The following is a 9,565-nucleotide window of genomic DNA, read 5'->3' on the forward strand; positions in this document are numbered from 1 at the left end:
CCGCCAGTGGTACCACCATGGTAAAAGGAAGGCTTCTGTCCTTGGCTGGGGTGGGCATGGTGGAGGGGTCTACCGGAGACCTGACTCTCAGATGCTGTAGAAGGGACACCTGTGTGGGTGGGTGCCAGGGGGAAGGGAGGGGGGCTGGGCATCTGAATGTCTGATTTGGCTGCTGGTAATGCCTGGGGCTGGTGAGGTTGGAGGAGTTGGCGGATCTCTGTGTTGGGGACTGGGGAGCTCTGCACTCGCTACAGCTGCCTGGGAGCTTCGAAGCCTGCACTCCAGTCCTTGCCCTGCATTTGGTTCTGTCCTGAGTCTCTGGATCTCATTCTCATCTGTATACGAAGGACAGGGGGTTGGAAGTGGACAGGTTTATTTTAAAGGATCCCGGCATCTCTGGCTGCAAGGTTTTATCAGACCTGAGTTTGGGGGAGAAAATGGGGTAAGTAGGACTTGGGGACTGGCCTGCACTATGAATCCACCCACCTCCCATGGAGGCCTGGCTAGTGCCCACAATAATTAGCATGCAATAATTAACTGCTGAGTGGCCTTCGCCCGATCCCAGGCTCCACTCCTGGGCCACATTCCCCGCTGCCTGCCCTACTGCCCGTCTCCTAGGCCACTAAACCTCAGCTGTGCCCCAAAGTAGGGCAAGGGGGACTCTAGAGCGGAGCAGAAGACTGAGCCAGGCCAGGAACCACTTCCTCTCCCAGGTATGCCTCCCCACCTCCTCAGTAGAGGCAACACACCCCATGGTGCCCCCAGCAGGTGTTAAAGAATTTGCTGAACCAGGAGGATCCACTTTGCCTAAATCCCAGAGAATCCAAAAGTGGAGGCTGAGGGCCCAGAGCAGAGCAGGGCCTGGCCAAAGTTCAAACGGTAAGTTGGTGTCCACCCCCGAACTAGAACCGATGGGCTCTTGCCTTTTAGCACGGTGCCGAGTCCTTAGCGCAGTTCAAGTCTGGGGCCCTAGGGCACCTGTGGTCAGGGTGATGAGGGTGATGGTGGCTGGTGGGGGGTGGAGGGCATGGAGAGTTGCACCAAGATCTGAAGCAGAGACTAGGAATGTGGGGAGTGGCTTGCCGGGTAATGTAGATTGCATGAGAGGAGAGCTCTAGCTCTAGAAAGCAACCGCAGTAAGAAAAACCCCTGACCGACCAGGTGGGGCCCAAGGAGCCTGGGGCGGGGGCTTTCTGTTAGGACTGAGATCGTGGACAGGCTCCTCTGGCCCCCTGTGCTCTAAACTGCTAGACTGTTTCCCCAGAGAGTCACCTGGTGCTCCCCAGAATACAGACTTGTCCTTTGCTTTCGCAGATCAGTAAGTGATTTGGTCATGAGAAGGATGATTGGGTCCTGGAATGAATGAATTAGCAGGGGAGAGAATGAATGAACACGAGAATAAATAGAGTAGTAGAATCTTGGATGGTGGGAAGGTGAGGGGCAAGTTGGGGAGTGCGGCGGCAATTCAGTTCCAGGTTCCCTGAGCCCTGCTAGGCAGTCAGCCTGGAGGCGGCCAACTCTGGCCCCATCCAGGAGGCCCAGGAAGAAGCCCGAGTTCCACAGGACATGGGGCACTGTGGAGACAAGGCAACTTGGAGCAAAGGGGTGCATGTGCTTTTGGGAGCTGTGGGAAACATACCAAAGTTTAGGAGAGCCCAGGTGCCTGGTGACCGGTGGGGTGAAGGAACAGTCCGTCACCTCCAGGTTCAGGGTCTGAGCTCAGAGGGCTGAGGTGCCCCAAAGGTGGGAGGCCAGCTCTGTGGCCAGGGGATGGGAACCTCCCAAGGCCTGGAGGCTGTCCAGCCTGCCCACACCCACCCCCAGCCCTCCGTGCCCTGTGACAATGACCCACGTCACAGGACCTCTGGGAGAAACCAAATGATGAGGCTGGGGAAGGGCTGGAACCAAGGTTGGGGGTTGTTTGGTTTGGGTTTTTAGAGAGGGAAGGGAGGGGCAGAGGCAGAGGGAGAGAGAGAGAATCCCAAGCAGGCTCCACTCCCACCTCAGAGCCCGACGTGGGCCTTGATCTCATGTCCCTGAGATCACGACCTGAACCGAAATCAAGAGTCAGATGCTTGACAGACAGACTTCCAGGAGCCCCTTGTTTTTGTTTTTTCTAAACATAGGTCTGCAGCTTATCTGGAGCTTCAAAACTAAGATCATTGTCAAAGTTTGCACAAAGTGATTTGGTGTCAAAATCTGACCTGAGAATCAATGTGAGGTTATCAATAGTTTTTTTTTGTTGTTGTTATAGTTTTTATTTAATCCACCAGTGTAACTCTTTTACCACAGAATGTGTGCTTGATTGTTGTGCATGTAAATCGTATTACCTTTTACCAAATCCTTAATATTTTAAATTCTGAAACATTTGCCTCCAAGGATTTCAGAACAAGAGACTGTGGACCTATGGCAATCTCCTGGCTGTTTCTGCATTTTGCCCAAACCCCATCCCTTAGTTTCATCACTTGATCCCTTCCACCTGGAGAAGTCAGTAACCTGAGTGACCCGAGCAAGGACCGACTGTCCCAGGGGGTGGTGTCTGATCTCATCCCTCCCTGAGGCTGGGAAGACTGAGGGGTAGGCGTGGGGCAGGACCAGGCCCAGGTTTCACGGAGGCTCCACCTACTTGGGGGTTGTTTCCACCCACCTGGAGGCCCCACCCCCTGCCTTCCCTGGTGCCACTGACCACAGCTCTTCCTTCAGAGACCGACATGGCCCAGCTGGTGAGAACACAGCTGCTGCTCCTTCTGGTGGGGGTGGCCGCAGTATGGGCAGCCCAGCCCAGGACTGAGCTTCTCAATGTCTGTATGGACGCCAAGCACCACAAGGAAAAGCCAAGCCCAGAGGATCAGCTGCATAAGCAGGTGGGCAGAGGGCCAGTCTGGGGTGGGGAGGAGCAAACTCAGGAAGACGAAGGTGGGAATGGAAGCGTCCAAGTCCTTCCATGGTGGAGGCAAGAAGGCCATCTGAGAGGCCTTGAGAGTGTACTACTGTGGGCACCTATCTGCTTACCACATGCTCAGTGCCCCATGTTGTCAGTACGACGCCAAGAGCCCAGCTTCTTGGTTGTTGCATTTCTGGGGCACACAAACCCGGAAGCATGTCCAGAGAGGAGCCTAGGAAATGACACTGGAGCGACCCAGCCCAGGGGTTCATTTTGATTTCAGAGTCTAGACGGGAACTGACCCCTCTAAGAGTCTTGAGAGGAGAAAGTACCCACGGCACATCGTGGCTTCTATTCTGCCAGCCCCAACCAGCTGGAGAAAAGTGGATTTCTCACAGTCGTGAGGCTGGGTGTGAGGCACCTTGATTCACACATCTAGCAAACATTTCCTCTGGGGTTCTTGACCTTTTTATTGGACCTGAGGTCTCCTTTCTATGACAATTGTTTTACCACAACCCCTTTAATATCCTGAACCTGTCTACATGTTTAAAAAAAATCAATATGATGCCATAACTGTAAAGAAAACACAAAAGGGAAGCCACTTGCAAAATGCATTCCAATATGTCAATGTTCATTTTGACCTCATTAACAGATAGTGATTGCATTGCTTTGAATCACTGAGCCTACAGCTGAGTGATGGTGTAACTTGGATACTTGGAGCAGCCTTGACTTTAACTTCTTCAGCCTATATATTGTTTTTAAAGTGCACATTTTTTTTTAAGATTTTATTTATTCATGAGAGAGAGAGAGAGAGAGAGAGAGAGGCAGAGGAGAAGCAGGCTCCCAAGGAGCAGGGAGCCCGATGTGGGACTCGATCCCAGGACCCTGGGATCATGACCTGAGCCGAAGGCAGACGCTTAACCATCTGAGCCACCCAGGCACCCTAAAGTGCACATTTTAGGGGCGCCCAGGTGGCTCAGTCAGTTGAGGCTCTGACTCTTGATTTCAGCTCAGGTCATGATCTTGGAGTCATGGGATCCAGCCCTGCATCGGGCTCCACTCTGAGTGTGGAGTCTGCTTGGGATTTTCTCTCTACTTCTCCCTCTGTCCCCTTCCCAGCCTCTACCCTCCTTTTGTGCATGTGTGTGCACAATCCCTCTCTAAAAATAAAGTGCACATTTTAATATTTTGCTTTTATACTGCATTCTAAGCTATGGGTTTTCATTCATTCAGTGTTTTGAGTATTTCTGTAAATAGATCTATTCTGAGGTTCTAATTAATTTGACTTGCTTCCTCACCTCCAGGTGTTTTGTGACTTTCTCAGTGAGGCATCTCTGACCATTCTAGAAAGCTGCAATTCCCCATCCCTCTCTCCTGCTTTAATCTCTTTCCAAACTAGGTGTCCTGTGAGAAGTGTTCCTTGTCATGTCTCTACTCTTTGGATTAGAGGAAGTAGGAGCTCAATAAAAATTTGAATTAATGAATTTCATAATGCCTGCACTGCCCCTGAAGAGGGTCTCCCAATGGCAAGCATTGCCCTGGAAGGCTGACTGCCTTGGGGGATCAAAGACTAAAAGGGGTGAGGCAGCACGTGGGAATATTGTGGGTGTGCTGGGTGTGGGAGTTAGTCCCTGTGTTTTCCCCACCCAGTGCAGCCCCTGGAAGAAGAATTCCTGCTGCTTCGCCAACACCAGCGAGGAAGCCCATAAGGATATTTCCTACCTGTACAAATTCAACTGGGACCATTGTGGACATATGACACCTGCCTGCAAAAGGCACTTCATCCAGGACACCTGCCTGTATGAGTGCTCCCCTAACCTGGGGCCCTGGATCCAGGAGGTATGAATGTTCTCCCTGGACCCCCACCTTTACAGAGGAGCTGAGCTTCCCAGACCTCATGTCAGGCTGCCTCTCCAGCTCTGGGTCTCTTCAGGGCTGAGCTGCTGAGAATCGCGAACCTGAGCCCTTTTTCTCTCCTGACCTCCCACCCAGGTGAACCAGAGCTGGCGCAAGGAACGCATCCTGGACGTGCCCCTGTGCAAAGAGGACTGCCAGCAATGGTGGGAGGACTGTCGCACCTCCTACACCTGCAAGAGCAACTGGCACAGGGGCTGGGACTGGACCTCAGGTGAGGGCCCAGGCGGGGCAGGAAGGGAGAGATCTGGAGGTGGAGGTGTGGGGTGTGGGGCTGCCATAGGAATATTTGGGGCTGTGGGCTTGGTGGAAGCAAAGCTACTTCTGGGCCCAGTGGCTGAAGGTCTCCCATCTTTCCTACAGGCTATAACCAGTGCCCAGCGGGAGCCGCCTGCCTTCCTTTCCATTTCTACTTCCCCACATCGGCTGCTCTGTGCCGTGAAATCTGGAGTCACTCCTACAAACTCAGCAACTACAGCCGAGGGAGCGGCCGCTGCATCCAGCTGTGGTTCGACCCGGCCCAGGGCAACCCCAACGAGGAGGTGGCGAGGTTCTATGCCCTGGCCATGAGTGCCGGGGCCCTGCCCCGAGGGGTGGAGCCTCTCCTGCTCAGCCTGGCCCTGATGCAGCAGCTCTGGCTGCTCGGCTGAGCCCCTTTCACCCTCTGATACCCTCCCAGTCATGCCCTGTTGAGCCCCACAGCTCCTGGCCAATCACTTCCTGCTCCTTGGCCAGGGATGGGGCTCTGACCGACAGTTTGAATAAACCAGACACCCACCATGTGTTACATGAGTTATTTGGGTGTGAGTGGGAATGTGACAGGTTTGCTTCCCAGTTCCCATTGATTGAAGCCAGTTAGACTTGGTCAGTTCCCAGTTCTGATACTTCTGTGAACTTTCTAGATGTTGGACTTTTCTTGTAACCTAGAACATATTCATAGCTCTCAATTGCCTTTTTAAAAAAGATTTTATTTATTTATTTATTTATTTATTTATTTATTTATTTATTTATTATTTATTTGAAAGAGAGAAAGCGCAAGAGGGAGAGGGAGAGAGAATTTGAAGCGGACTATGGGCTAAGCGCAGGGCCCGATCTGGGGTTCGATCTCACAACCCTGAAATCATGACCTGAGCTGAAACCAAGAGTTGGACGCTTAACTGACTGAACCACCCAGGTGCCCCTCAATTTCCTTTTTCACTACAGCTTTAATCTACAGCTAGGCCCAGAGTTTTATCATTTGAATTGGACCCAAGCGTTCCAGGGTTGACTGTTCTGCCCAGTGCTCAGCTCTCTGATAGAAGAGAGGGGAATGGCTGTGCCCAGCATGTTCTGGATGGATGGCTGGGTAGAGGTGAAGAGGGCCAGCAAGAGCCATTCCTCACTAACAGCTAATACCCACAAAGCGCTCTCTACCAGGCACTGTCCTACATGCTTTATATGTATTCCTATAGGGTATAGACACTGTTGTCTACATTGTACACATGTGGAAACAGCCACCTAAGTTAAGAAACATGGCTAAAACTGTCCCCTGCAGGGGTGACTGGATGGCTCAGTCGTTAAGTGTCTGCCTTCAGCTCAGGTCATGACCCCAGGGTCCTGGGATCGAGCCCCACCTCGGGCTCCCTGCTCAGCAGGAAGCCTGTTTCTCCCTCTCCCACTCCCCCTGCTTGTGTTCCCTCTCGCTGTGTCTCTCTCTGTCAAATAAAATCTTAAAAACAACAACAACAAAAACTGTCCCCTGCATAAAAGCTGGGATTCCACCCCAGGCAGTATGGCTCTTGAGAACAAGCTCTTTGTCCCATGGAGTGTGTAAATATGTGTATCTTGAAGGGATAACAGACCTCATGCTTGACCAGAGAAGCTGGGCTAGAGCGGGTCTGGCAGAGCCAGGAAAGGAACCCAAACCTAGACTCCTAGAGCTGGTTACAAACAAACAATCCGAGAGATTTTTAGGCCTTGTTTTCACATTAAGTATAGTTTGTAGCAGTTATAATAAGCTAGGTTATGTTACAGTAACATATCAGATATTTCCAAGACAACTATCATTTCTTATACAAGCTACAGTGCTTGCTGTGGGCAATCTGGGATAGCCTGCATGTCACTCAGGGGCCAAGCCTGTGGGAAGCTCCATCTCATTGCACACTTCCATGAGACAGGAATAGGAAACCTGGTGAATTCCATATGGGCTTTTAAAAGTTCCACCCAACACTAATTTTGATGGCCAAATCAAGTCATGACCACGACTAACTTCAAGGAGGCGAGAAAAATACAATGCTAACAAGTTCTTGAAAGGAGAGGGCAATGAGAATGGTTGTCAAAAGACCTAATAACCACTACAAAGACCTTGTTATGTTATGGTCAGTTTATATTTCTGGCATGGTTGTGGTTACAAATTTAATCTTTCAGATTCAGGTAAGAAAGAGAACCAGCTCTGTGAACCTCTGCAAAAAACTGTATCAAGAGTGGAGCAATCTCCTGGCCACCATCCTAGTAGTCTTGCAAACAAGGCCAACATTTTCTACAGAACCAGTGATAACTATTTACAAATGGGACTTATTTTTTTATTGTTATGTTAATCACCATACATTACATCATTAATTTTTGATGTAGTGTTCCATGCTTCATTGTTTGTGCGTAACACCCAGTGCTCCATGCAGAACGTGCCCTCTTTAATACCCATCACCAGGCTAACCCATCCCCCTACCCCCCACCACTCCAGCAACCCTCAGTTTGTTTCCTGAGGTTAAGAATTCCTCATATCAGTGAGGTCATATGATACATTCTTTCTCTGATTGACTTATTTCGCTCAGCATAACACCCTCCAGTTCCATCCATGTCATTGCAAATGGCAAGATCTCATTCCTTTTGATGGCTGCATAATATTCCATTATGTATATACACCACCTCTTCTTTATCCATTCATCTGTTGTTGGACATCTTGGCTCTTTCCACAGTTTGGCTATTGTGGACATTGCTGCTATAAACTTTCGGGTCCCTACATTTGTATCTTTGTGGTAAATACCCAGTAGTGCAATTGCTGGATCGGATGGTAGCTCTATTTTCAACTGTTTGAGGAACCTCCATACTGTTTTCCAGAGGGGTTGCACCAGCTTGCATTCCCACCAACAGTGTAGGAGGGTTCCCCTTTCTCCACATCCCCGCCAACATCTGTCGTTTCCTGACTTGTTAATTTTAGCCATTCTGACGGGTGTGAGGTGGTATCTCATTGAGGTTTTGATTTGGATTTCCCTGATGCCGAGCGATGTTGAGCACTTTTTCATGTGTCTCTTGGCCATTTGGATGTCTTCTTTGGAAAAATGTCTGTTCATGTCTTCTGCCCAACAAATGGGACTTGTTTATAGATGTGTTAGAATTAGTGAAATTTAAGATTAGTATCACCTTGGGCCTGGGTGGCTCGGTTGAGCACTCAACTCTTGGTTTCAGCTCAGGCTGTGAGATCGAGCCTCACGTCAGCGTCCTGGCTCAGCCCAGAATCTGCTTGACACTTTCTCCCTCTCCTTCTGCCCTGCCCCTGCTCTCGCTCTCAAATAAATAAAATCTTGTTTTAAAACAGTTAGTTTCAATTCAAGCCAACATACCTTATTAAAGACGTATTGTATTGTTTCTGAGCCATTTATGAGAATACTAGTCTGGGTCCCACTTTCTGGAGTTGGTCATCCTCAAATTCTGAGGAGTCATTAGCTTGTAGAAATAATTTTCCATATTAAGATCTCCTCAACAGTAGTACTGGCATAAGGATAGACATAGAGATTAATGGATCAGAACTGAGTCCAGAAATAAATCCCTATATTTATAGTTAATTGATTTTTGACAAAGGTGCTAAGGCAATTCATTGGGGGAAAGAATAGTCTGTTCAACAAATGTGCTGGGACAACTGATTATCCACACACAAAAAGATGAACTTAGACCTTCAACTCATACAGAAAATTAACTCAAAAGGATCATAGACTTCAATGTAACAGCTAAAACAATAAAATTTCTAGAAGAAAACAGAATACCTTCCAGATTTTGTGTTAGGCAAAGATTTCTTAGATTAAAGCTTCTACCTATTCTACAGATGGACTGTTTTCTGTTGGACCAAAAACAGTCTATCACTGAAAAAACAGGTAAGTTGGATAGCATCAAAATTCAAAACTTGTGCACTTCAAAATTACCATTAAGGAAATTCAAAGACAAGTTACAGACTGGAGGAAATATCTGGAAAACGTATCTGATCAAGGATTTGTATCTATAATATACAAAAAAATGCTTACAACTCAATAATTAGGAAAACAACTCAAATAGGGGGCAAAAGAAACGAACAGACATTTCATCAAAGAAGTTACACAAATGGCTAATAAGAACGTGAAAAGAAGCTTAACACCGTTAGTCATTAGAAAAATGCAAAATAAAACCACAGTAAGATACCATTTCACACCCACTAGAATGTCTTTAATAAATACGGCAGGCGGGCGCCTGGGTGGCTCAGTTGTTAAGCGTCTGCCTTCGGCTCAGGTCATGATCCCAGGGTCCTGGGATCGAGTCCCACATCGGGCTCCCTGCTCGGTGGGAAGCCTGCTTCTCCCTCTCCTGCTCCCCCTGCTTGTGTTCCTGCTCTCGCTGTCTCTCTCTCTAGGTCAAATAAATAAATAAAATCTTTAAAAATAAATAAATAAATAAATAAATAAATAAATAAATAAATAAATAAATAAATAAATAAATACGGCAGGCAATAACAAATGTTGGCGAGGCTGTGGAGAGATTGGA

At 48.5% G+C, this 9,565-nt stretch overlaps 2 protein-coding genes across 3 annotated transcripts in view; one reads left to right on the forward strand and one right to left on the reverse strand.

Moving 5' to 3' along the window:
• The window catches only part of ANAPC15 (anaphase promoting complex subunit 15), a 58,406-nt gene that overhangs the window by 28,374 nt on the left and 20,467 nt on the right, over positions 1-9,565 (reverse strand). The window lies entirely within an intron of this gene.
• Positions 585-5,571, forward strand: FOLR1 (folate receptor alpha). Of its 2 annotated transcripts, none has more exons than XM_025848406.2 (5): positions 585-713; positions 2,704-2,864; positions 4,535-4,723; positions 4,877-5,012; positions 5,162-5,571. In XM_025848406.2, the coding sequence occupies exons 2-5, from the start codon at positions 2,712-2,714 to the stop codon at positions 5,446-5,448; spliced, it is 765 nt and encodes a 254-aa protein (XP_025704191.2). In that variant the 5' UTR covers positions 585-713; positions 2,704-2,711; the 3' UTR covers positions 5,449-5,571. The 2 variants fall into 2 exon arrangements, with proteins under 2 accessions (XP_025704191.2, XP_073735755.1); XM_073879654.1 differs by lacking the exon at positions 585-713 and adding an exon at positions 766-879.

The sequence above is a fragment of the Callorhinus ursinus genome, unplaced genomic scaffold (assembly GCF_003265705.2).
Source record: "Callorhinus ursinus isolate GAN/ISIS: 27379988/994484 unplaced genomic scaffold, GSC_fseal_2.0 scaffold35, whole genome shotgun sequence".
Taxonomy (NCBI): domain Eukaryota; kingdom Metazoa; phylum Chordata; class Mammalia; order Carnivora; family Otariidae; genus Callorhinus; species Callorhinus ursinus.